The sequence below is a fragment of the Passer domesticus genome, chromosome 3 (assembly GCF_036417665.1).
Source record: "Passer domesticus isolate bPasDom1 chromosome 3, bPasDom1.hap1, whole genome shotgun sequence".
Taxonomy (NCBI): domain Eukaryota; kingdom Metazoa; phylum Chordata; class Aves; order Passeriformes; family Passeridae; genus Passer; species Passer domesticus.
This window is the reverse complement of record NC_087476.1, coordinates 89,914,691-89,941,954: the sequence shown is the minus strand read 5'-3', so window position 1 is coordinate 89,941,954 and position 27,264 is coordinate 89,914,691. Positions and strand designations below refer to the sequence as shown.

The following is a 27,264-nucleotide window of genomic DNA, read 5'->3' as shown; positions in this document are numbered from 1 at the left end:
CAGTGGTCCAGACCTTCTGAACAGTTCCAGCAATGGAAGTTACCTGCTGAGCTGATTTAATGGGGCCTGGCAAAAAATAATGGGTAGGTTACTGATGAGGACTAGAGGTGTGAGCCAAGATATGTGCATAGCCTTTGCTTAAAGTGTCTTACGCTTTTTGGCAAAAGTAAATCCACCTCTTTTCAAGTCTCAGTGATGTCAGTAGGGTTGCTGCTTTGCTGCTTGTTGTGGCTTTTCAATAGCATCCTTCCTTTCCTTGCCTGTGTTGTCAAAATGTTTTTCATTCTTAGTGTTGAATATGCTGGCAGTCTTCTTTTGGAGAGGCCAGCTATTCTTTCTTTGCAAGTACACTTTTTTATAGACCTGTGGGCCATTCAGTTGTGATCTTCTGAAGGAAGTCCTATTTTGTCATAAACACTTCTACCTGCCAGCCATGATGCAAGGCTGCCATGATGCCGTTTTGAACTGCCAGTTCAAACTTCAACTTCAAAAGCTTGCTTTATTAAACAGTTTCAAACTGTTAGGGCATAAAAACAAGTCAGTCTATTGCATGTCAGTTTTGCTGTGGTAATTATTGTGTATACTTGAGTTGTGGCGGTGGTTAAACATGTTGGCTTTGAATTCATGGTAATCCTTAGGGTAATATGTTTGCTTTAAAGTTGTGAAAAACTTTTTGCATGTAGGTAACTTGCTCAACTCATGCACATGAACTTGTTAAACCAGAGTAGGTTGAACTTCTTACTTGTATTTGCCAAAATTTCCTCCAAAGATTTCTTCTTTTTTGCTGTTGACTAGCCACTCTTCTGGATGCCTCAGATAACTGTTAATCCTTTTCTATCACCCACTTATCCCTGCTTTCCAGGTTAGGAAGAAATTCAAGGAATCTCAGAAAATTGTGGTATTCTGCTTGATTTTCTTGATGCCACTCAGTGCAGTGGCAGTTACTAATAAATTTTCAGTGATGGTTACCTGTGTGGTGCATGTCAGTGTTCCTGATGGATAAGGAGACACGCAACCAGCACCAGCACCTTTTTCTTTGCAGTCCCTGACATTGCATCAAGAGGGGATAATGGGAATGAGTTGCATTTTAGGTGGCGTCTTATACCTTGGGATAATTGTACACAGGGTGGTTCCTAGCAGTTAGCTATTTTTTCATTTCTCTGTGTTACCCTGCATGGCTGTGAAGAATTCACTCTTTCCTGGGCATTCACACTAGAATTGGGTAGATCCAGCTCATTTTGTCCCATTCTCCTTGAAGCTTCTGAAAGCTGGCAGAGAGACACTGTTGCCCTCTTCATAATGGCGGGGCTGGTCCAAATGTCTTCCTAAAAATGTGCTATCTCATGATCTATGAGGACAGTAAAAAAAGCAAAAAAAAACGCCAAACAAAACTTTTTAATGTACCGGCTTTGTGAAGGCAGTGTGTTTAGCATAAATATGTGAGCATTTAATGTATATTGCAGTAAAAACCCACAAAGCTACCTGATCACTTCAGTTATTTAAACACCCCTAGTTATGTATTTCACACAGAAAATAACATACTCCTTTCAAAGATAAGGATGGTCCAATTATTGCAAAATACTTCTGCTCGTCTGCCACTGGTTATTTTGCACCTATTCGGTGTAAATAAGCCTTTGTAACAGCTGAGAGTGAAACACATTGTTCATGGATCCCCGCACACGTGTGCGGTGCCGTTGTCTCTGTACACAGGCTCTGCAGAACGCGTGGCCTCTTGAACGGGCCGCAGGTGGCTTTTTCCCTGGAAAATGCAGTGACACGGGAATGCAGACTTTGGCCACGAGGTGGCGGCAAGGAAATAGAAATTGCCACTCGAGGCTTGGAAGGGGGCGATTGTATCAGTGCACGGAGGTGGGGGAAGGAATGCCGCCCACGCTCAGAGCTCCCGGCGCGGCGTTTGAGGCAGAGCGCTCGCTCAGGTGCAGTGCCCCCGGTGGCTCTGAAGGGTCGGGCTTGTCTGTCGCTCCTTTAGGCTCAGCACAAGATCTCCTGCTCATGGCTGCCTCGACAAAACCATGCATGAGAAAGTTCAGTGCTGCAGGTTTATGCACCTGTGCTGGTCAGTGTGAGGTAGTGGCTTCCCTAAAGGCAGCTGAGCACACTTGAGCCTGTTGTATTCCTGATGACTTTCCAGCTCTCTGAGCTGCTGGCACTAGTGTTGGGCGAGGCAGGTGTTGTGTATTTGAGAAATGGACGTCTTGACTTTGTTTTCAGCTCTGTGCACATGCTCTCAGATGTACAGTGGTATTAATTATTCTGGGCAAGGTGCATATGTATTTTCTTTTGCTGGTCTCTTGCAGAATTTAGTACTAAATCCTTTCATGTCCTATTTGCAGTCCTGCCAAGAGACCCAGTTTGTGTCCCTTGGGGAAAGACTGCTGCATGCTCAGAGGCTTTGGACTCTGGGTATCTGCTCCTTATACATGTCTGGCCTACTTCTGCTCCATACTTGTCTTTAATATTAACCATTTGTCAGTGGGAAGAAGAATGAAATCTTGGAGTGACAGTGTAGCCCTTCAACTGCACCTTTGGTGCCTTCCTGTTTCATGTATACCAGAGCTGCCTTGCTTGCAGTGACAGGGTAGCTGCCATAATTTCCTTTTTTTTTCTGAATATGTACCAATTCTGCTGCTCCTCTTGTCTTTTTTGGGCATTGTTGCATGCAGGATTTGGAAGCTTTTGGAAGACAAGTCTGTAAAGATTGTGTAGGATGGTTCAACAATTCTCTAGGAGCTGAAACCTTCTAGAATTCAAGGTTTTCTGTCTTTGTAAGCATACCGAGTATGCTAAGTGATAGAAACTTTGGCTCACAATTATAGCTGTTCCTTTGTTTTGTTAGCATGTCAGAGCACTTTGAGGTCAGTGCATTGCTTCAGGCGTAGAGATGGAAAAAAATGCACTAATCAATAGCAAGCCACCAACTTCTAGCTGGAAGTTAACTCTGTTTTATGCAAAGCAGTGCATTCCCTGACTTTGGTATAGGGCATAGTTTATGTTAGGAAGAAGCAGATCATGAGACTGAAATTATGGAGAGTTTTTTTGTAATAAAGAATGGAGTCTTGTTTGTATAAACTGCTCTTCTTTTTACAACAGCAGCCTTTCTTCAGTTGTATCCATTATGGACCTGGGCAGTCTGAGGTGTGTGATAAACAGAGTTAACACTGCTGCTTATTGCTGTGTTTCAATAACTTCAGGCATGTGAAGAAGCAAGAATGTTGCACAACATGGCCAACCTAATTAATGTAGAAAAGTACAGGATCTCTTCCATGTGTTTTAGAAACCAAATGTGTTCCTTGCTGGTCTGTCCATGTTGTACATTAACATCAGAAGGGAGACGACCCATTTACTCCATCGGTGTTTTGGGATGTTTATTTCACATGTGTAGCAGCTGTGGCTGGGCAGAATGAATATTGATTTAGTTTAGGCAGCATGAACCTTGTTGCATGAAGCATGTGATGCCTCTGGAGTGTCAGCAGCCATAAGCTGCTGGTATTCCAGGTATCTCTGTTTTGTGTTAGGGATCTACAAGTCTGAATAAGCTGCTGGTGTCTTTGAAATCAGGCTGTGAATGTCAGTTTTGCACTGCTCCATGCTATTTTAATGTTTATCCAGTAAACAGAGCTGGAACAAAAATTACACAAATTACTGGAACCTTGCTAAAATGACTGACTTTTAACCCAGAAATGCATATACAATGAAATGCTGGGAATACTTTGGACAACTAGATGATATTTTTGGATATACTGAAAACAAACCAACTTGTGCCTAATTACTGGGATTATGATGGGCTGTGATTTGAACTTGTGATGGAGCCAGGGATGCAAACAGGAGCATGCTTGACAGAATGCCAAGAAGACAGTACTTTTTGAAAAGGGAAACAGCCATGGCGTTCCACCAGTGCATTTCTGGCTTCCTTTGCTTGTTTGTTGAATGGCACTTGTGAAGACAACTTCTGTTACCACACAGTAGCTATTTTAAATTCCTTTCACTTGTGAAGGCCTCTGAGTAGTATTCCTCATTGGTGTTAACAGTTTCTGAGCTATCCAGCAGATGTGTCTGGTTGTGACAATGTCTTTAAGGAAACAACAGACCTGTTTTCTGAGAAGGTGAATTAGGCTGTGAGCTGGTATCTGCAGGGAAACCCTCAGAGTTGTGCTGAACTCCACAGGGAAGGTTGGTGATGGAATGACTGATGGAAGTGTAATTCTTCCTGCTTAGGCAGGAAGGCTTAGGCATCTTAGGCTTTTCTGTTCCTATGGTGTATTATCACTCAACCTGTTTGCTGCAGAGCTTGTTTGGGCTGAGCTTTCTGAACAATGATACAAAGTGCTCCCTCTCTCCTGGCGCTTCATACAACCTTGAAATCACAGCTGCTGCTTCAGAAGAAAAGTGTGTGACAGGACTTGTCTGTTGATAAGCAGCTGGATTAAGAATGGATGTTGGAGATACTGTGGTTGGTTAAAAAAAAGTCACATCTCACCATGCTGTCAGTGATGCTGAAACACATGCTAGTATGGACTAGGAACTGTTCAAAACTGTAATGTGTTGTCTTTGAAGCCCATTGCAGACCATACAGAGCTTCAAAGCTGATCAGTGTGTAGGATCCTTCACTGTGCAGTAGGTGCTGGATGGACTTCCCTGAGGGATGTCATTCCCTGTGTGAAAGTGCTGAGTTTAGACACCTCGTTGTGGCAAAGCAGTAAAATACAGCGTGTGCCAGTAAAGGATGGTTAATGTATATAGTTAATGCCAGAAACTGGTTGCTGTATAAATACAGCCAGATTCGGCTATGTAAAGGAACACTCAAGGCAAAGTTCCATTTAAAGTGCAAGACTTCTCTGCACCAGAAGGCTGATAAAGGTCTGAGGTTTAGTACATGCTGCAGAGCTTAGAGCCTTGCAATACATGTGAAAGTGAATTGTAGTAATGCCTGCAAGCCAGTGTGTAGGGTGTGATGCAGAGATGACTCTGAATGTGGTTACTTAGCATGTGACTGTTAAAGAATTTATAAATACGTGACCAGGTGAGCCTTAAAAATCTCATTTTTCTTCCCTCTTGGGACACAGCTAGCTCCATTGACTTGGTGGTCTTCTGACCTTTCCAAGATTGAGTCTTTCCTCATAGCAGTTCCTTGCCAGGTTGCTGCCTGTGCCTGGCCTCTTTAACAGACATCTCTTCCAGCCTGCACTGCCTTTTATCTCAGCTGTTGTTAGCCACAACACTTAGCTGCAAAGTGCAGGAATCTTTTTTTGACTATAGCTGTGTGGGGTTTCTGCCTCCCATCAGAAGACCCAGTAGGGCTGCCACAGTTCTTGCAGCATGCAGGGTAGACAGGGCAGACTGATTAGGTTACAGTGACACTGCTGTCTGCAGGTGAGAAATTTGAAGTCTCTGGCTGCAGAATTCAATGCCTTAGGCACTGTAGGTGAATTGAGGCAAATTACTAGCTGGAATAGAAAAATTGCATAGATAGGTTTAAAGGTATGATGCTGCATGATAATCAGTGCTCTGATTCTCTTCCAAACAGTTCTTGCATATACAGCTTCTCTCTTTTCACATTATCCTTTTCTCTTTTCCTGTCCTCTTTCTCTCTTAACTCTTCCAGTATCTTAAAATAGCCTCCTTAGCTTCAGAGCTGTGTAGGACTAGTATAGGTTTGATCTCTACAAGGCCTGCTGCTGGCTCTTCTGTTTTAGAGATTCTTGTGATTGCTCGGGGAAAAATACCATTTCCCATAGTAGTATATAAAAGTACATATGAATTACATTTAATACATAAATATGAGTAGTATTAGACTGTCAGGATTTATGAATCTCATAACTGGGGTTTTTAATTTGCCTTTTTCTTTTTTTTTTCCCCTGCAGTAAACTGTTCTTATTTGAAGGGGAAGGTGTCTGTGTGCCTGGATTCCCTTTTCTCTGAAGTGAGGGATGTTTGTGGATGCTAATTATAATTTGAACTTGTGCTTTTAGTCAAGAAGTGCAGAGAAGTTGGAAATTTCCTTTCTCTCGTGGTGGTGACCTGTATAACATCTTTCCCTGCTCTGTCAGTGCTCTTCCCCTGTTCCAATAGTACTTGTGTTGGAGGACTTGCTGCTTCTGTCACCATTTTCTTCCCTCCTCTGTGCTAGGATGTCACTGCTTGTCCTTCTGTCTTGAAACACTTACAGGGTTTATTGCCTTCTGAAGTAGTTCAACAGAAGAATATTCAGGAATATTTATCATATTAACTCTTATTTTGGTGAAATACCTTACAGTTAAGACTACAAGTATCAGCAGATGGATGTGAAGTTAAGACTTTCCTCCGTGAAATGTTGGGTGCTGTGACCATTCATTTTATTTTTTCCAGGTACATGCACATGAAAAGCTACCACCACCTTGTGGATTTAACATGAGAGTTTATCTAGAAGCAGATGTTTATTGGTTAATATTTCTGGCAAGTTACATTTCTTATCTTCAGTGTTACTGACTCCTCCTTTACTGGTCACTCAAATACATTTCACCCACACCGTTCTTCTGTGTAATCTTAACTTTGGTAAATGTGTCAACATTTTTTTTTTCCCTAGAGAGATGTTTACCTAGAGATTTACATGACAGGTGTGTAGCCATAGGTTTTCTACAGGATGCAGAACTGGCAATTTCATAGGAAATACAGATTCTCTAAGGGTCTCAGGCAACTTGCAGTGAGGATGATGTATGTAACATATGGACATAATAGTTACCAGCACACTGGAAAGTTGGAAGAAGAATTTGTAGATAGATACAATTCACTCACTGTCATAAATTTGTGCTTTGGTGTGAAAGGTTTAACTTTTAAGTGGCTTTTCTTCTTGGTTGATAGAGTGCAGTGCTGTCCTGAATCTTCACAAAAGCAAGAAAGAATGGTTCTGATAAATGTGTTGCATCTTAACAAATTTTGGCTCTCTCAAAATGTCAAGAAAAAAAAGAGGAAAAAAGATCACTTCAACTGTTTTATCATAATGGGCTTAACCTTTGTCTTATTATTTAATATTTACGGTTTTTTTTCAGCTGCAGAATTTGATCAGCACCTCAAAGTAACTTGCTGTTAATATAAAGGAAAGCATACTAGAGCTGATGAGGTAGTGGTCTTATTTCACAATTCCAAGCCCCCACCTGCTGCTCAAATCTATAGCTCTTTCCTTGATGCTGCAGTATCCGTCTACCCCAGCACCTGCCACATTTCACTTAAGTAATTGTTTGAAAATTAAAGGTTACCCACCCTCCTGTGAAAGTTGGTGGAGACTTGTTCCAAAATCAGCAGCTTTTCCCCTTCCTGAAATAAATTTTGGGGTTATAAAACAGTGTCCAAAGTCATCACAAACCCGTGCTGGATTATGAGTCGCATTGTCACTTACGGTGTGCCTGAGCTTTTGTTTGGCTAATATGGACAAAGGAGTCTGCTTCACATGATGTAAGAAGTGTTTGCCCTAAGAAGAACAGAGGTCCTCTTGAACCAATTAGGCAAAAATAACAGCTGGGCTACCCACTAATAAGGAAGGTGCTGCTAAACCTCTTTTCATTGTGAGAAGAAATAAATCTTTTAAGGCTTACTCCCTTGCATTTTTATAGAGAGCAATTCTTTGAAAAATTCAGCAATCCAGCTGGGTGATATGTGCAGGAAGACTGTGAAGAAGATAAAGAAACTTTTAAAAATAAAAAATGGTATTATAGCTGTTAGATTTGGCAATTATAAATGTTTCATTGAAGATTTCAGTATTTAGAGAAAGTTTTACTGTTTAAATTGTTAAGAACGTGGAGTTTGGGGCTGGCACAACAGGCAGTCTGGCACAAGTTCCTTGTAGCTTGTTCTGCAAGAGGATGTTTCTTCCTGGAGCAAATCTCTTCTGATATCTTCTTTAAAGGAAGGCAGCCCACATATATTTTTAGTAAGTCTGAGAGAAAAGCAGGAAGAGCAGGTCACAGAGGATTGGGACAGACAATATTAACTTCATGGCCTTACTTTTTCTGTGAAAATATTCCTGTCCTGGCCAACCACCTACTCAAGTAGGGAGTGCACCTGTGTTGCCCTGACAGATTAACTCTTGCAAGAGGAAAACCTTTAACACCTTAAGGGGGATGATTTGGTCCTGGTCAGGTACAAAGAAAGGAAGGAATATCTAGAAATATCTGGAATTCCTGGGTGGCTGCTACATATAATGACTTACTGATGATTTTGGGTTATTTTTTTTATATGTTAGTAGCAAATGGCAGCTAGAGCTAATTTATATTCCAGAGAGAAACAGATCTTCACCATGACTTCATCCTGGATCCTTAGAGGAGAATAGTTACACATCAGGGCAAGTTTGACAGCACTTCTATGCATCTGAGATGTGTTCTCTTTGTAGTAGCCCAGATTTTTTGGGGGAAAAGGATAGATTTTTGTCCATGGACTTTACTGACCCATTTTTTTTATTTGTCTAAGTTTATTGCATATGGTCCCCTTTCAATAGCTTTTTGCTGTTACTACCTAAGCATAGGTAACTTTCCCATATGATAGGATTACAGAAGATTTGATGTGTGAATAAGCAGCACTTCAGCACTGAGTTAGCTGATCTCACCAAGGTGTGTCCTCTTCTGAGCTGCTATGATGTGTGAGTGAAGACTCTGAGCAGAAGACAAACAAAAATACTGCTAGTTTTCCAGATGCCACTGCTGTACATTGTGGAGGTGCTTCTTCTTTGTGTTTTTCTTTCAAATCAGTGCCCTATGGGCAAACAATCAGACAAGTCACAGAAGAACTCAATGGCACAATTATTCCAGTATTTGTGGTTTTCCTCTATCAAACCCTCAAAATCATTTGAATGTTGTTAGGAATATCTGTGTTTGTAAATATATTGTAGCTGAGCTGTCTTTAGAAATAGAAATTAAAGAACAAATTTTAAATCATTGTCTGCTGTCCTGATGTCCTGGCTTACTGTTACTTTGGTCAGTGGGTGGGTGGCCTGGTCAGCCTTTCCAAAGCAAATTTTCATTTTAGGATATTTTAACTTCGTTGAAATAGGCAAAGCCTTTGGAAAATGAGGGAGCAGCCTGCTTGTGTGTGTGGATGAAGGCTTACATGTGCAACAAAGTAGCTGTAGAGTTTTTGTATTCTGTTTGCAGTAATAGTAAACAGAGCATCTAAAATAACCACTTGCACATTGCAACAAACACATCATCATTTGCTTAAAAAGAGTTATAATTACAGTTGACGAAGCATGGACACCATAAAAAATGCATTAGTTTGGCTTGACACATTAATTACCTGTTTTTGCAGATGTTTTTATATATTGTTGTGTGAACAGTTTACAAAATAATTACAGGAAAGTCATATGGAAAATAAACTAAGTGGGTGGTTTCTCGCCTTAATATTTTCATTCATGTGAATCTGTGTGAGGCACAGCTGCTCTGTAGCAAAAGCAGAGGGAGAGAGAGAAATGGGGAATCTTGAGGGGTTTTTATTCTAAGGTCCCTATGATCAGCCTTGCTGCACTTTTATATCTTGCTTTAGCAATGTAGTTTTTAAAAGTGTAAAATGACACTGCTGATTTAATCCCAGTGATCAGGAGAGGGGAGAAGCTTTGATCCTGATCAGATGAAACATAAATCTTCTAGTATCTAGGAAAATAAATGAAAAATCAATATTATTTTAAGCAGGATGAGCTTTTATGAGCAGTTGTAAAGATTCATCAAAGGCTTTGACACAGTTTAAACATTTCCTGTTTGCTGGCATTTAAAGAAAAATGCCTTTTAAGTTTAAATTGTAATTAGAGAGATACCTCTTTAGATTATTGTGAGCTAACCACAGAATGGAAATAGGAGCTCAATATGCTCACACAATATTTAAATCAAAAGTTCTTAACTAGGAATAAATGATTATTTCTAATTTATTATAAAATAAAATTGATGCTTTTGAAAATACATTTTGCATAACTAAAACAAATATTTAATGACAAAATGTAACATTGCATTTAAAAAACCCATGTAGTCTGAATCACAGCTTTGACATCTGTCAGATATAAGGATTTGTTCTAGTACTGTGTTTTAGTGATTTATTTGGTTTTAAGTGAACAGTTCTATGACCTCGAATTTGGCATAAATGCTAAAGATTATTTTTAGCTTAATGGGGTCTTTATTGTTACTCTCTGTGTTTGAGGCTTTTAAAGTAGCATTTATTTGTTTATTAAATTTATATCCTGTATTTATTTACAGATTTTTGTGAGATATTGGCTGTTTAAATGGGAATTTGTATTGTGATGTAGTTTTTTACATTTTCTTGGTTAAACTAACGCAAAAAAAAAGCCAAAATCCTATTTTCGTAAACCTAATTCTTAATCATCCACCTGTTAAAGTATTCAGAGACTGAACTGTTAATGATCTCATCTACAAATACAATGTGAGAACTTGTTGAATAAATGTTATTTTTTGAATTCACACCCTTTTTTATGGCTGAAGACTTTAATGAGGGGAACAGCTTGCAAAGGTTATTTAACAAATTACTCGGGAAGGAGAAGTAGAAGGAAAACTGAAATTAATGTCTTGTGAAAGTAGGGAGAACAAAGACAGCTCTAAGGGGACATCCTGGCTGGTTTGCGTTAATTACTGTAAAATTACTGAAGCATTGGAAAAAAGCAAGAAACATCCAAACTAAATACACATAACTAACAATTAAGCAGTAAGCTTGACTTTTATGATAGCCTTAGACACTAACCTAGCAGTTTTCTAGCAGCCTGCTTGAAGGAAATGCTGGCTGAAGAGTTTATTGTTGCTGTGCAGATGTCTTGTTTTCCCTGAGCAGCTGCCACTTGGTGTGTCTGGGAGAACGTGGGTGCTCACCGCTGCATCGGCACGAGGAAGTTTCATGGTGCTTTCACACTACCTGCAGAGATGAAAGCCAGAGTTAGTCCTGCTTTAGGAAATTGCAACACAGGCTTGTTGAAAAAAATACAGTGTGTCTACTCTCTTTTGATAATGCCGACTTCAACTTCAAACAGTTGAGTGATGTTTTTTCTTTTTTTTTTATCCTAGGTGGGAATAAGACTGGCAGTCTTAGGAAGGGAATTTTACCAAGATTTCCCTAGATCTTTAGAATGAGAGAAATTACTGAGATGCTGATAAATATCCATAATATTGTATGCTGAAAGTACACTGATTTCTTTCAGTCTCAAACAAAGTCTTTTGCAGAGCAGTCATGTGTCTATGTTCTAGGAGGGGACAGCCACTTTTTCCTCCTACTGTGAGGTGGATAGTAAAATTTACAAGAGATCATTTATCCCAGAACTTGGAGTACCCAAAGTGTCTTCTGCTTACTTTTGATGGAGTCTGGGTGTGACGGTTCTATGTGTTTAGTCATGATATGAAAGGAATGGGAGTCTCTATTTTAAAACAATCCACCTTGACCCCTGCCTTTAATTCTACCCTTGAAAATCTTACAATGTCTTATACATTGCCACAATTGCACCCTGAAAACCTCCCGCAGTAATTTCTGAATGCAAGCATTCACACAGTAAGTTCTCTATCAGAAATTCCATAATAAGCTTGCCCTTTTTTATGAGACTCATTCTTGATAACCCACAATAATCTTGGGTTTTTTTCTTATCAGTTACAAAGTTTCTTGTTGAACTCCTTCAAGGTTGCACTCGGGTTCCTTTCATGGCCCGGTCATCAGTGTCTACGAGCTCCAGTCTTCGTTAATGTTTGTTATCTGCTGTTGGTTGGGGTTTGTGTATTTGTCTGTTTAATTTATTGCCTCTCCTGTTCCTTGCCTTGTCTTTCATGTGGAGTAGCTATTGGGCAGATATCCTTGCAGTTCCTTGCCCTGTTTGAGCATCGGTTTTGAGAGGTGCTGGCTTGCACCTGGCAGTGCAGAGCCTGTCACAGTCAAGGCTTTGTTTGTGCAAGTTTTGGATGGCCTCAGTTAGGGCTGGGAGAGACTGTCAGGGCCATATCAAGTCTCTGCTGTCCTTCGGTCTTCTTCTGGGACAGTTGTTTCTGTCTTTTTTTCAGCATAATAATCTCATTTCTCTGTTACAACAGTTGTGTCTTGCAGTCTCTTATTTTGCTGGGTTGGGTGTTGCCATCACAGGTTGAGTCTGTTACAGCAATAGATCGCTCAGGATGTGAATGCCTAAACCAAACGGAAAGCTTCAGAGTGAATTCAGAGTTTGTGTGGTGCCATGTGGTTCTCACCAAGAGTTTGGGTAGATCAGAAATAATACTTTAGCTATCTGGCTAAAGTGAAGTAGTTGGTGCAAGTGCTTATTGCTTTCTTCCCATGTTACCCCAAGACAAGAGGCAAGGAATATCTAAGCATGGAAAATCTGCGAGCAGAAGTTCTTAGTGTCTCTCCTCAGTTGCCTTCTTGCTTTCAATAGCATTTCTAGACTTCATGTATAATTAGGAGAGTCCATACTGGAAACTTGAGGAAAAAAAGTTTGTTGTTTTGTTGTAAACATCTTATTCTGTCTTTTCTAATGGATGTTGCTTTTTGAAATATAGGGTTTGGATGAGTGGTTTGTTTCAGTTCTTATCTATGTTACCATAGGAACATACACCAAATCACAGAAATATTAGGAAAGGCTTTTTTTTTACCGTAGTCTATAGCAAGGCTTAATTTGTTATTTTTGAAGAACTCTGAGATCATAGTACTGGATTTTTAGAAGGTGCATATCTTTAGGTTTGATTATGAGTAAGCCAAAGGAAATCAAAAAGGTTGAATCAAAGTAGTCATATGATTTGGTTACTTAGTACCTCTCTCTTTATAGAAAACCTAACTTTTTTTTCTCCACTGAGGTGAATCAAGTCCAACTCGTCGAGAAGCAGTGAAAAGGAAGACAGCAGAATACCTTATGCGTGCTGAAAAAATTTCCAGTCTCTACCATAAAACCTCTGAAGATGCATCTGTTTCTATGGTAGGCTTTAATTAATTTTTTTCTGAATTAATTTTTTTTCAGGATTTGGTATCATTAAGTAGCAAAGCATATTCTAGCTTAAGGTTCAAAAGCTGTCTAGCCTTTCTCTTTTGGGAGGCCCGAGGAGTTTATTTGATGTCGTGTTTCTATTAAGTTGCCATTTATTCTGATTCTTCATAATTTTACAAGGAGTGCTGGGTTTAATACAGGACTGCTTTTCACATGCTTTCCTACTGCTCATGGTTGATCATGCAGACATTTTTCATCATGCTGAAGAATCTAAAGGTAAAGGAAAAAACCACACTAGAGAGTAACATTTCATTTGACTTTTCCATGAGAATGCTGGTCAGTCCTGTAGGGAGTGAAAAATCTGTTGGTTTCTTTAGCCCAGCACAAGGGAGTCAAGCACCGGGTAGAGGGGATCAGATTAATTTTCCACAGAACAAGTGCTTAATAGAGCAAAGGTCCTTTCAAATGTCTCTCTTGGATATGCTTGTAGGATCAGTTCCTTTTTGATTTTTGAGAAGTTTCTGTGCTAATTGCCACTTTCTTGAGCAGAATACCCTTATCTGTGCTTGTACAACAGACAAAGTTTGTTCTGAGATACCTTCGATAAATATCTAACTTGCCCTACCTTAGACAGTTCCTTTAGGATTTATCTGTTTCTACTTTAGACTTTTACTGCAGTCATGTTAAATTGTGTTATTGTCAATGACTGCCCTATTGCAGTAGGTATAAAAGCTACAAACTTCCTGACTCTAATATCAAGGGATAACAAAAGGGATAGAAGATTATTGCTTCTTACTTTGCACAGATCTAAAAATGCTTTAAGGAGACAACTGCTGCAAAATTTGGAAGCCTTCTAAAAGCTGTCCGTCTAATAAGTAAATTTAAAAAGCAAAGACACTGATTTTTTAAGGGTAGATTTTTTCATGTTGAGAGCCCACAAGTACAATTTTGAGGATGTTCCAAATGGGATATATTTTGTGAGGCTTGGAGTCTTGCTGTTGCTATGAACTGTACTTTGAACAATTTAGTATTTTGGACAGATATGAACTCCTACTAGGTATTCTTTCTTTGGGTCAAACACCCCTGAAAATGGGGAAGAAGCTATATTGAATGGAATCCTCAGTGTGTTTGGAAACTGAAGAACAAGACAAAAAAATCCACGAACAACCTATTTTTGCCCTTTTATAAGTTTAAAAACTAACTGTGGTTGGGAAGGAGGAAGAAATAGGTTGCATTTTTCTGTGTGAGCTTGAGAGGTAAAGTATTTCCTCTTTCATGCTGTACTGAATAAGACACATGCCTTCTTTGCAGATCCAAAGAAGAGCAGATTTAATTGGGATAAGACAGAAAAAAAAAAGCAGGTAGAAAAAAAACCCATTCTCCTTCTGTGTTGAAACTCAAAATTGACAAATCATGGCAAATCTTGTTTTGTACAAAGTGTTGCACCTGGCTGATTCTGCTGTGTACAAAAAAAAAAAAAGGCCATCCAGCCATGCTTTAGCCTTTTTTTCCCCTAAGTTTTTACATGTATTTTAATGTCCTTTATTTGCTGCTCTTCATAATGCATACATTTTACTTTTATCTTAGAACTTTGGAATTTGCTGATATTGAGGGCAGATGCTGCTTATGAGTCATGATATCTGTGGTGAAGAGCAGCTTGTCTCCTGTTCATAGCTGAAAGTTAGCTGGGAGAAGGACTTAGCTCCCAAAACTATTGTGAGGATAGTGGTAGGGACCACAAAGAATTTGCATGCTCTGTGCTTTTGCTTAATGTCTTAAGGAAAATGAGGAAAGTGACTGTTCCCGTGTGTTGGTTGCTGGGCAGGCCTGAATTCTTGCACTTTAGTTACTGCTTATTATGTTTACTTCCTGAGATAGTTTATATTGGAGTTTGCATGACTTACTCCACCCCATGTGGACAGTGGTAAGTGCACTGGAAGAACCTCCATCTATAGCCAGCGTGATTCTTGGGAGATATAAGTGGCAATTTGCAGATATTTTGTGTCCTTCTCCTACAGACATTGAGTGCAGGATGGGCACGGTTAGTGCAGTACCTGGGCCCCTGTTAGGAATGGTGGAGTGCAGTTTTGTTACGGGAAGCATGATTCAGTGCAGGGAATGTCATGGGCAGCGGGGATGCTGAGACCATTTGCACCTTGGAGGAAGAGGTCTGGCTAGTAAGTGGGCGTGGGCATTGCCAAGTGCTCTTGTTCATGACCTGGTGTCACAGGGCAGAACTGGTTTGTCACCTCTGTCTGCTGTAAGGGGCTTTGTGTTTCCTGTGGTGCCCTTAAAAGGAGCAGGCATGGGCATCAGAACTCAGCTAACCTGTCCTCCTTACACGTGGAGTTTTACCTCCTTACACATGGAGTTTTACCTCCACCCGGCCAGAGAACTGTCCAGCAAGGGAAGGGACAAGCTCAGAAGTGCAGGTTCAATTGCTGTCCTGCACTTCTCAGCCTGTCAGATCTTCCAAAGGCTTGGGATGCCAGCCATGTGCCGGGTCACCTGCAGCAGTCTCAAAAGCCTGTGCCCACTAAATGTACCCTTTGCCATCTGAGCACCACGTGAAGGTAAAGCACAGAGCCTGGCTTTTCTCTGGGGGCCCAGGCAAGGAGGAAGTGAGCCATTCTTTCATAGCTGGAAATGCCAGGCCCTTGCCTTTTCCAAGACTAGATTTCCCTAAAGAGGCAAAAGTCTGGTATTTGAGAGAAAAAAATTTCTGTGATGTCATGGAAACCCAATGAAGAACAGCTACTTTGTTACTTTTCAGCAGCGTAGCTCTCAAGGATAGCATCCTTAGCAACCACTCCTGCTGCTTGCAAGTTCAAGTGGTGAGGAGAGGAGCACAAGAAGATGGTGTTTGGAGAATCCTTGGCATTGTTAAAGAAAGGTTTTGGGTAGAGGGCTTAAAAGAAACATAGGGAACTGACTCAGCTGTGACCTTGAGCTGGGAACTCATCTGAGTGTCTTGTAAACATTCATAAAAGCCTTGCTATGACCCATAAGAATAGGAGATGTGGAGACAGCTTCTGAAGCTTTTAAACAGGCGCATGAACCTTCTGGAAAACTGAGCTGCAGCAAGTGCTGTCCTTTTCTTCTTCCTTTGGTGCAGCACGGCAGCCTCAAGGGCCATCTCTTGGACAAGCGCTGCAGAGCGCTGTGTAAGAGCAGCACTGGGTCATTTTACAGATTCTCAAGCTGCATTTTCTCCTCTGCCCCTTTATAAGTAGCATCTCAGGGAGCCACCTCCAAGCCTGAGTAGGAGCTGCAGCAACAGCCTCTGAATCACACTGGCCTGACCATCAGGAGGCTGGAGGCTTGCACGGCTGTCAGTGGCAAAGCCCAGCACAGCTGCTTGTACAGGCTGTGGGGCCATTTTAACTTCGGCAGTTTTTATAAAGCACGTTTTTTTTCCCTCTTTGAAATTAGTTCTGATTCTACTTACACCTAACTTTGTATAGTCAGAGTTGTTTCTTTTTGCACCATTATGAAAGCTGTTGTCTTTTAAAATGTCAATTATTTTTGATTTTTCAAAGCAATTTAGTAACAAGAGGTATATGCAAGCCTGATGCCTGAACAGAAGAAGCAGTCTTTGTGGTTTCTGTAAGATATCTTCCTAAAATTCTCATTAAATGTGCATGAAAATTACATGAAGTATAAAGAAAATGCACTGCTGTAGTTCTGTGAGATATAAATTTAACATAAAATAAGAGATTCAGTCTCAGCTTCTAGGATCACATCCAAGGTGTGTCCCAGCTTCAGGAAAAGTGCATTTCCCAGCTGGTGCTCGCTGAGGGTGTCCTGAAGCACACTGTAGTTCTGTCTGGTTCAGATGCAGGCAGAAATCCAGCCTGGTTTTCTCCTGGTGTAGAGAGAGGAAGAAGCCAGGATATTTGCCATACCAGGAGAGCTGGAAGCACTGTCACACCCCTGAGGCAGATACCAGTGTATCTGCATCAAAACAAGGCATCTCCTTGCTGCAAGTGAAGGTCTGGCTATGCTACAGGTAGACATTATTGAAATATTGGTGAAATATCTGAATGGCAAGGGGAGATTGCATTTTGATGTGCAGGTCTGCATTGGTATTCATGAAAGTTCTCTTTTCTTATCCTGAGGACCTGTGGTGACTGATGTCAAAGGTGGCAGCATTAGCAGTTAAATTAGCAGAGCTTTCTGGGTGAAAGAATGAAGAGGGGAAAATAAAGATCAAATATTTAATTAGAGAGAAATCCAGGGAAAATAGCAGTTGTGTTGGGAAAGCTTTGAGAGTGTGCGAGGGGCGTCACTGCTTGAGCACGTGGATTGCTTTGAGCAACCAAGGAAGAACCAGGACTCCACCATTCCTCGTGTTTCACTGCATCCCAGGAAGAAAAGGGTGCAAGGAGTCCCACCACAGATGCTGGGGTGCCCCCAGCCTGAGATGTACACATGGTGTGGTTTTTGGGGTTTCCCTGTGTGAGGCCAGGAGCTGGATCCTTGTGGGTCCCTTCCAACTCAGGATATTCTATGATTTCCCATCAGCTGGTGTTTGTGTCACTGGGCTAGGGATAGTGGTCTTGCCTTAAATGAGGTCAACATGAAATGCCCTTTCTCTTACTTGACTTTTGGAGTTCTCTGTCTCCCTCTGCTCTTCTACCTGCTGGCAGTGATGCCAAAGCTGAGGCAAGGGCTATGGCCATATGCCTTGTGTAGCTTACAAAACCAGAGCTTTCCAAAGGCACCCACAGGCTGCTGGGCCCTTGCAGGAGCATCCCAATCAGCATCAGCCTCTTCTACTTGAAATCTACACATGGTAAAAGGTGGTGGTGGGAGAGGATCTGGTGATGCCTATCCTATCCCTGGGTAAATCTAGCTATGCAGCTCAGAGTGTAGTCTGGAAATAGAGAGGGCCTGACCACAACAGAGAAGATCCTGGGATACCTGAGCAGCATGCTGAGCATTTGGACAGGCTGCTGATGGCCTTCTGCAGGCAGAGGTAGCCTTACAGTTTGTTCAGAATATTTGTCTCATTTCTAAAGGCAAATGAAGCTTTTTATTTATTTTTATTATCCCCCTTCCTGTACTTTTTTTTGTTCCTCTGTTTTTTGATGAGAGTGAGGGTTTTTAGTTATTTTTCTTCTTGCTGCCTAGATGCTGAGCTTGAATTTTTACTCTATTCAGAGAAGCAGGCTGTTTCATAGAGTGCTTAATTGCTGTAGTTTTGGGAATTGTTCTGGGAATTCAGAGTTTGTTTCCAGCCTGCTTCACAACAGAATGTGATGCCTTCCCATCATTGGGCTCTTCTATTAGACTTTTGAAACAGTAAAACCAAAGTACTGTAAAGAGCAAAACTGATAAAAATGGAGAGCCTGCTGGGAGCTGTGGATGTGATTGTAAATCCCTTTAAGGTAAGAAGTGACTGTAGAGCACGCATATAAAAATCTGTGTGTACACATGCTATTACCAAATGTGCCACCACTGGTCCCATTTTAGAGAAGGACCTAAAATATATATACTGGGGTTTTTTGGCTCTTTGGACAGGAAATCTGCAGAAATCTGATTGTACAGCATTATCAGACAACTATTAACTTCTGCAGGGATGTATGAACTTAATTAATGGTTGAAATGTTATTCATAAGAGCAAATTTTAAAAGCGTGATTATTGAGGAATGGTTATGAAATGTAACAGCAAGCAGATAGAAGTGAAAATCTTTTATAGTAGTCTAGAGGATTAGGAAATGTTATCTTCCTTTAAATGTCTTCCTTAGAATGCTTTAGAAATCTTGTCATGAATAAACTGTGTTAGCACAATTCTTTGTTTCAAAGGAAGTTTTTCATTATTACAGAAAAATTGCCTACTCTCAAAATACTTTCAACAGCTCACTGGAATGTGGAACTGAAATTAGGTTTGGAGAAAAAAGTTCCTGTAGAATTTTCTTTTTTTATTCTTCTTCCTGTTAAAGCCTTTAGTTTTAGATTGTAGAATCTGGGCTGTTTTCTCTTAACTGCTGTTGGTATTCCTGCTTGGCAGGGTTTACATGACAAAACAATTATCAGATCCATACAAAAAAATGAAGATCACTAATAAACTCCCAAACATTGAGCCCAGAAAAGCACACTTTTCTCCAAGCTTTTTGAACATGTATTTATGGTCCTTTCTTTTGGATTTTGTGGACAATCAGTACTTAAATAAGTACTGATTTTTTAGGAAGGAATTTGGAAGGAGAGAATGTTGTTGAGTGAATGGGGAAGGCTTTGAGGAGTTGCTTTGGCCTTGGAGGATAGCACAGTAAGGATGCCTGAGGGGGAAAAAAAGGGTGGCAGGAATTGCTCTGCCTAGTTCAGGATCTTGGAGTTTCTCATCACAAGGGAAAGTTTTGTGATTTGTCCTGATACTTAAGCATTTAATCCACAGCATATTTGTTTACCAACCATTTTCCTTTGTGACACAACTGTTAATTATTGCCTCAGAATGCTGACCTTCCTCTTCCTTTGCACCTTTGGGTGATAGAAATCTACTTGGGGAGGCCAGGTTATGCTTCAAAGGAGTTTTGCATTCAGCAGCTCTGCAAATGAAGTTACCTTATTTGTGAGGAAGAGATACAGGTCTGTGGTTCTATTTGAAGCTACGTGTTGAATTTTTGGAGGAAGATCTAATAAATTCTCTCAGTTGGCAACTAGAAACTGCTGAAAATATTTGTTCATATGCCAGAGGTATATGGGATGCTTAAAATTTTGATCTTTATTCCAAAATACTTCCAATTGAAATGTTGTTCCCTCCCTCTGACATTCAAGCTTTGAATTTGCTCTGAAAAACTACAAAACATAGTATGGACAAACATTTACGTATACATAAAATATATGCATATTGACTACTTGAATAGTTAGCACCTGCCAATTTTCTTGCTGTGGTGTTAATTTCTAGATTAATGATACATAGCTAGTTACTTTTTTCTAAGGCAGCTTTAGGAATCATTTCTGTTGTGCACCTTATTACTAAAAGGATTTCATAAAGCCCACCAGAGAGCAAGAGAACCCTATTTATAATTCTATTTTTTATGTTCTTCAGACTTAAAAAGCCTCTAATTTGCTTTCTCCTCCTCAGTGATCTCTGAATTATTTTGTACCCAGAATACCTGTAAGGCTTTGATTGATTATTATTATGTGGTAAGAACTAAGTAATCAATTGCTGGGTTCCATTAAGCATAGAAAATATAAAAATTCATTGCTTTTTTCTTTTTAAAATTTTTGTTTTCAGTGTTATCTTGACTTTTATTTACTTGCAAGTTGTTTTTTTTCCCCCTGCTAAGGACAAACAGAAAACTTCTCCTTTCATCTTCAGTCTCTCTGATTTATGATAAATGTAGTTTCCTTCGGCCTGGCATTTGCTTCAGCAGGCAGTCTTCCTTCAAGTACCACCCTGATTGATGTATAATCTTTGATATCTTCCATTAGCCTCCAGGATCACTAAGTTCAAGGCCCTCTTGGAACCTAAGGAGCCCTGCCGAGGAACTGAAGACCTTCAGAGTCCTTGGGGTGATTGACAAGGTAATTCTTCAGTGTCTCTTCAAGAATTCACTCATAAATCGACTGCATGCTGACATTTTGTCTTTGAAGCTGTGGATCTTAAGAATATGAAACAAAAGGGGAAAATGACTCAAATGCATCTGCACTTTAAAATAACAAAAGTAGAAGACAAAAAGGCTTTTATCTAAGCAATTCATGTAAGGTCATGCAAAATGTATTTGAGCTAAAGGATAAGGTACATGTTTGGTAGCATTCAATAGGATGAGGCCTGTTTTTCAAAAATGAAATCATGGTTGCTGTTCTGGGATAAGGACAAGTTGATGTGTTTTCAGTTGAACAGTCTGGTGGATACTGAAAATACAGAAGGGTAGAAATTCATACTTTTGAACTGTTACTTGAAATGGGAGCTGGGGACACACACGACTGTTCTCCTTCCCTGAGAATTCAGAATTGAAATCCCTTGCCAAGACAGAGATTCAGCAATGAAGCCAAGCTTATTTTTGAGTCATGCAAATAATGTCTTCCCGAATCCCAGGATAATACCCGTCTGTAAACAGCAGAGGACCATACGGATTTTTTTTGCAAGCCTAATTAAGAGACCAGAAGAATTGTTAGGTTGTTTTGATAATGCTGATTAGTTACCACCTTACCAAATACTTTTAAGATGATGCATTATTCAGCAGTGTGACAGTGGCTAATGCAGACTGTAACGGCTCGTTTCCTTTTTGCTGTGCCAAATCCCTTGTGTCTTTTGATAGTTCCTTATGTAGTCCCTGGTTTGTGCATGAGCCACTGATGCATGGTCAATTTATGCATTTATAACGTGCATCAAAAACCTGTGGCTCATCCCTTGAGGTCTGTATTTCTTGGTTTCTTTTTCTTGTTGGACTGAACCTAGCTATTGGGACTGGTTTTTGTTTATCTTTGCCTGTTTTGTTGTAATTGTGTGCATAAGTTGATAACTTCTCCTTAGGGGGCTGTATACATTAGGTATTATGGTTGTTTTTATAGCACACAAGGTTTCCTAAGCTCTGACTTCATGTTCATTGTATCTTCTTTCCTCAGTTGAAAGTACAGAATTTAGCCTGTATTCCACTCTGTGTACATATCAGAGAGACATGTTGGAAAGGCCACCTATCTGTACCACCTGTTACTAGGTGCTAACTAAATTAGTACCACTAAATGGATGCAGTGTGCATGGGTTTTGTGAATTATTCTGACAGAGTGAGCCTGCAGAAATGTTGGAAATAGATCAAGAAAGACTTTCTCAGTATCTCCATTCTTGTGTAATGCTGATGAGCACTTTCTGGAAAAGATGCTTGACCAGAATGAAGCTTTTGCAGTCCTTGGTGGTACCTGATCTCCTTAGCTCTCTCTGAGCAGTTTCAGTAAGTGTCCCAGGTGTGAGCTAAACATCTCCAGATCTTTGAAGCAGAGTTGGGGAGAATCAGGGTTCTAATGATGAGAAAAACACAAGATTTGCAGAGTTGGAGATGTATGCAAGGAGTAGCAGGCCTGTGCATCCAGCTGGAATACTCCTGTGTGAACAGTGTCATAGGGCTCAGAGTTCATGTTTAATTACTGTGTAGAAAAGGGAGCTGGATTCTTTCAGGTGTCTTTGTACTCTGCATTCCTTCTTCCACATTCTTGTGTCACAATCTTAGCTTTATTCTGAGTAGTCTGCTTTTTAGCATATATTTCTAGGGGTCTGTAAATTGCGAGGCAAATGAAAACCTGCTCTAAGCTCAGAAAATATTTTATTTGGTTTTGTAATGCATACATAAAATGCATGTGAATATGAAACAAAAGTGTGCAGATGTATCTGTGGGCTGGAGATGATGCCCCTGCCTTTAGTTTAAAGCACCATCTCCCTTTCTTCCTCACCATCACTGTCATTTCCCTCCTTCTCTGCTTCCATATGCCCTAAAGCTCTCATCATGGAGAAATCCAATCAATGTGTAAGTATCCTTGCTGCAGCAAAGTAGATGACATAGTGTGCTTGTTCCTGAAAATGGATTTTGATTTTCAGGGCCAGCATTGAAGATGCTATGCTTTTGGGCACAAGGCTGTAACTGATTCAGCACCATGCAGAGTTCTGCCTGAAAATAATCTTCCATTCTAAGCCTAAGGTAGCTGTTTAGGTTTCAGCAGAAAACGGGTGTGTGGGTAGTAATGAGCCACTGGCATTGTAACTGCTGGCTTGACTAACCCTGTGCAAGACTGGCTTAAGCACACCGACTTGAAAATGGTGTTGGTTGGTTTGCAGACTTGTTCTCCCACTGCTGAAGCCCGGAGTGGAGTCTGCCTGCTACAGTGCTGCCTCGAGAAAACCAGCTGTTAACCTTCCCTCATTCAAATGCTGAAAGGTTCAGTGCTTTCCCTTAGAGTCATGTCACTCTTTGTTCTTCTTTTGAAGCCTCTTCAAGTGTTTTGAATTGGCTTCATTTTCACGGACAAAATGCTTGTTGCTACCTGAAACTCTGGGTTTTTCAAACTATTTTAGACCAGGCAGAATGTTTAGATATGTAATTTTAGCCTAGTTTATTCCCAATGGGCAGTCTGTCTTTCCCTGCCTGCCCTTTCACCTTCCTTGTCACCTCAATAATTTTTGTTACTTTGACCATTTTCTGCTAAATCTGAGTTAGAGATCTTAGCATTATTAAGCTCCTTAAATTATTGTGAAAATTCAGGGAAGTATGCCCATATGTGCATTGCTTCTCATCCTTCTGCTTTTGCTCTTGTGCAGAGGCTGTAGTATAAATCTGACTATTTTAGTAGACTAAAGTGGATTTATATTTTGCTTGAGGAAGCCTTATTTTTTTTTTTTTGAGTTCTGCTGCTGTTGTGTTTGCTCACTTCATGGTGTTAAAACGTAATGAGATGGTGTTTGCAGGTATTTTATATGTTTAATATGTAAAGAGCCTGCCTGTGAGTAGGTTTCTGAAAATGGAGGTGTAATCTAATTGTAAAGGTGGCTTTTGTCCTGCAAACGTTGTGGAATGTGAGGTGCTGCTGTTTGGGCAGCAAGGCTCTTACTAATGTTACCAGAAGTACTGCATAGGAAACAAATACTTAAATATTGTAGCTGTTGTTATCACGAACTATCAATTATTTTATCATCTCATATACCTTAAAGTAGGAAACTTCTTTTTTTTTGGAATAGGGAAGAGTTCTGCTTTCAAAATTTGCCTAATTAAAAATCAAGGTTGTAGGTTCTGTGCTGAGTTTCTGCCCTAGGCAAATCTTTCCTTTGAAGCTACAACCGGCCCCTAAAGAAACGACTTTGTTATGGTGCTGCTGGATACCTTCACAATGCTGTTTCAAACCCAATTTCTTATTCTTTAGAACCCTCTGTTATTTAGATTCATTCAATTTAAAGATTCACCTTGAAAGCAGAGTGCATTAAGTAATAACTATGCCTCTGTAACCAATGGCTGTCTTTTATGTCTCTTCTATCCCCTCCCCGGTCCCCCATCAAGGCACACTGTCGGTACTGGCACTGGCTGTGTTCACTTCTTTCACAGCTGTCCATGCATTTGAGCTTGTTGTTCAATACACTGTTAAGCTTTATTATGATACCTAATAAAATCATGTATTCTCATCAGGGCCTTATGGTAAAATTATTTTTGGAGTTTCTGAGATAGATTATGTTTTTTAGAAAACGGAAGCAATTCTGTTAATTGTGAATATAGGGGGTTTTTGTGTCTCCCATGCTGTCCTGAGAAGTCCTAATTCTGGTGGCTGTACATTTTGGTGAAGTGACTTCAAAAATACGCGGGAGAACCAAATTAATATTATTAATTATTTATGAAGTGTGATCACTATTTGTCTGCTTAATGAGTGAAAGTGCCAAAAGGCAGAAATAAGTAGAATATATGTCAACTTCACATGCATAATCTGCAGACCCAGAGTTGAATTCAAACAGGTTATGGCTAATTCTAATGAAATTTAATCAGAGGGGTAGGAAGAATAATCCCTTCTTATGGCAGCATGTATGGTGGTGTTGCACAAGTAACAGACATAGCTAACTATGTCCTGTTAGTGTTTGTTAGGAACTTAAATATTCAGCCTGCTGTTGTCAGGCGAGATTAAAGACTGTTGCAGCTGTGAAACGGAGTTGAGCGTAGCAGATGTTTTCTCTCCCCTGGCTCTCAGGTGCACTCTGTCGAGCACCTTCAGATCATCTTACAGATTTGCCTGAGTGGCTGTGTGTGCCTAAGAGGTGTGGGGGAAAGGGAGCTGGAATGTACATACAAACAGGACATAATGGAAAATAGCAGTAGAAGAACGTTGCAAATCTGCAACTGAGTAATAATAGTAACTATTCATAGAAATAAACTTTTAAGAGCTGGTTTTATGCTCTGATAACCTTTTAGTTTCTCAAGTGGCTTGCCCAGTCCTACAAAACCAAACCAACTACAGAGTTATTGTCAAAACTGATTTCTTGGCTCACCACCTTCCTTTCCTTACTGCTGTGAGATTATTCCTAAGCTACTGTCAGGTTTCAAGCCCCAAGTAACAAAGCTTCCTCAACTTTAAAATGTAGTCTCTCTGCCAGCTAGAAAGGGTCCTGTCCCTTCCCTTTTTCCCTGCCCCCAAACACCTGCCACTTGTTTTCCTGAAATCATTCCATTTGCACAAATCTGAACATTTCTCAGTGTTTTTTGTTGCAACCCATGCTTCTCTCTAGCTTCTTTCCGATTTGTCTCACTAAAATTTCTTTTTACTTGAGTGAGATTTGGTAGAGTAATGCAAATTTTGCCCTTGCCTTTAGAGAAAAGAAATTACTTTGTTGAATGTTCTTCTGCAGGCTGTACTATATGTCTTCTGGCCTTCAGAAAGAAATAAATTATTGAAATATTTTCTTTTAAGCCAAGATTATATAAGTTTGTCTTCCTGATTGTTACTAAGTTGCTTAATACATAATTTGTGCCAGGCAGTTATTCTGGGATGCCAGTGGCATTTCATATTGTAAAATGCTTTCATTATTAAAACCTGCCAGATATATTTTCTAGGTTAATATTTCACCATTTGTAATTTATTGGTCAGTTTTTAGTTTACTTTTAAGGAAATGGACTTTCCTCTCTGTTACCAAGTGACTCAAAGTATTTAAAATTTGAATTTGAATATATGCTCCTTTCTTAGCATTTCCATTATTTAAAGCTGCACCATTTGTCTTATAAGTATACTATTATTCCAACTCATAGAATATACAGGCTCTAAGTTCCTTAGAATAATGGTTTGAAAGCAGGAATAATTGCAAACTGAAGATAATTCATATTGCACAGGTACAAGGATAAGGAATAATCACATTTTTCATACATATTAGCCAAATGTAATCTCTTTCTGTAACGACAGAGGGAGATGAGTGAGAGTCCGGGTGGTGTAATCTGAAAAGTGACAAGAATAAATCTGTGTTAAGTAGATCTTTTAATCCTGGTAGCCTTGTGACAGCCGGCACAGCTGAGGAGAGCAGGAGGAATTGCACCCCTGCTCCTGCCCATCAACAGAGCTGTGTCCTGAGTGCAGCGCCCAGCTGAGCTCCAGCCCCGGCTGAGGTTTTCTTGCAGTCCCAAATACTCGTGCCAGGCATCAGGTGGATGACTTGTCTCATTCCTTGTCATCTGTCACTACAGCATTTCCAGCTGGTGGGGTAAGCACAAGAGAAAAAAATCCTAGATGATCATCTGATACATCTTCAAGTTTGTAAGACTTTTGTTAGAGTATCTATTCTATGATAAGGATACATTTGTTTAGCAGGTAAGGACCAGAGTTAATAGGTGGCCCACTGGTGACAATATTTACATGATGTGTTTTCAGTGTAAAGCAGCAATTTAATAACAAAATGGAGCTGGTTTTAAAGTAATCCCTTAGCTGTGGTTTGTCTTGGAAACCTTTCTGCTGTCTGATTCTGCAGTAAGAGATCTTACTCAATTTTCTTTGATCAGGCATGAGTTTTTTTTCACTTGTGTTAGTGAACTTAAAGTCACACTTTTGTAAGCAAATGTGTTGACGTGTTTGTTTTGATTAGCATTAAAAGCCGCTCCAGTAAATAAAAAGCACAGGTATGTTCTGTGCTATGAATGAACAGAAACTAGGAAAAAAAATCGGTATTGTCATGCTGGTCAGGGAAGAAGGGAGGGGGGCAAAAATCCCAGAAAAGGAAGGGGAACTGGGGGAGCAAATGTGTGCAGTGTGTTAACACACAGGATTTGTGCGTCAGTGTTCAAGGCGGCCGCGGGAGAGCAGCGCGCTCCGGAGCAGCCCTTCCTTCTCCCTGAGCTGTCCCCGTGACCTTGGCTGGGGGCTCGCTGGGGTGACTGCTGGTTCACCATGTTCTCTTTTCCTGGTGCCTTGCCTGTTGCCTGCCCCTGGGTCTGTGCTCCCCCTTATGCTGACTTCTGCAGTATTCCTTCAGTCTGTTATCTCAGGGCTTTGATGCATATGTTCTGAAGGTGGCCACCGTGACTTTGGGTGGCAGCAGATGGTAAACCTTCAGGCTGCCACCGGCTATACTGGTGTTAAGTTGGAAACTTAACGTTTGATGAAGAATCAGTAGTGCATATGAAAGAGCTTTTACTGCAGAAATATCTTTTAATTAAAAAAAATTAGCATACCGAAACATTTGTTAATTTCTGTGCATTTAAAGGATCTTAAAATTAACCGTTTTCTTAAAGCTAGACTATGGTTATTTACCAAGCAGGTTTTATTTTATTTTTCTCCAATTAATTTGACCTGCTATATTGAATTGAATTGAATTTATTTTCCTCTAAGCTGTTGGGTACACTGTAAATCAAATCTAAGAAGCTAATTTTTTT

At 40.2% G+C, this 27,264-nt stretch overlaps 1 protein-coding gene across 5 annotated transcripts in view; it reads left to right on the top strand.

The window, feature by feature from the left end:
- RPS6KC1 (ribosomal protein S6 kinase C1) overlaps nt 1-27,264 on the top strand; it is an 85,078-nt gene that overhangs the window by 24,318 nt on the left and 33,496 nt on the right. For all 5 annotated transcript variants that reach the window (XM_064414252.1, XM_064414253.1, XM_064414254.1 and 2 more), the window contains 2 exons: nt 12,810-12,928; nt 20,375-20,467. In XM_064414252.1, coding sequence (XP_064270322.1) covers nt 12,810-12,928; nt 20,375-20,467 — 212 coding nt within the window. The remainder of the gene's footprint in view (nt 1-12,809; nt 12,929-20,374; nt 20,468-27,264) is intronic.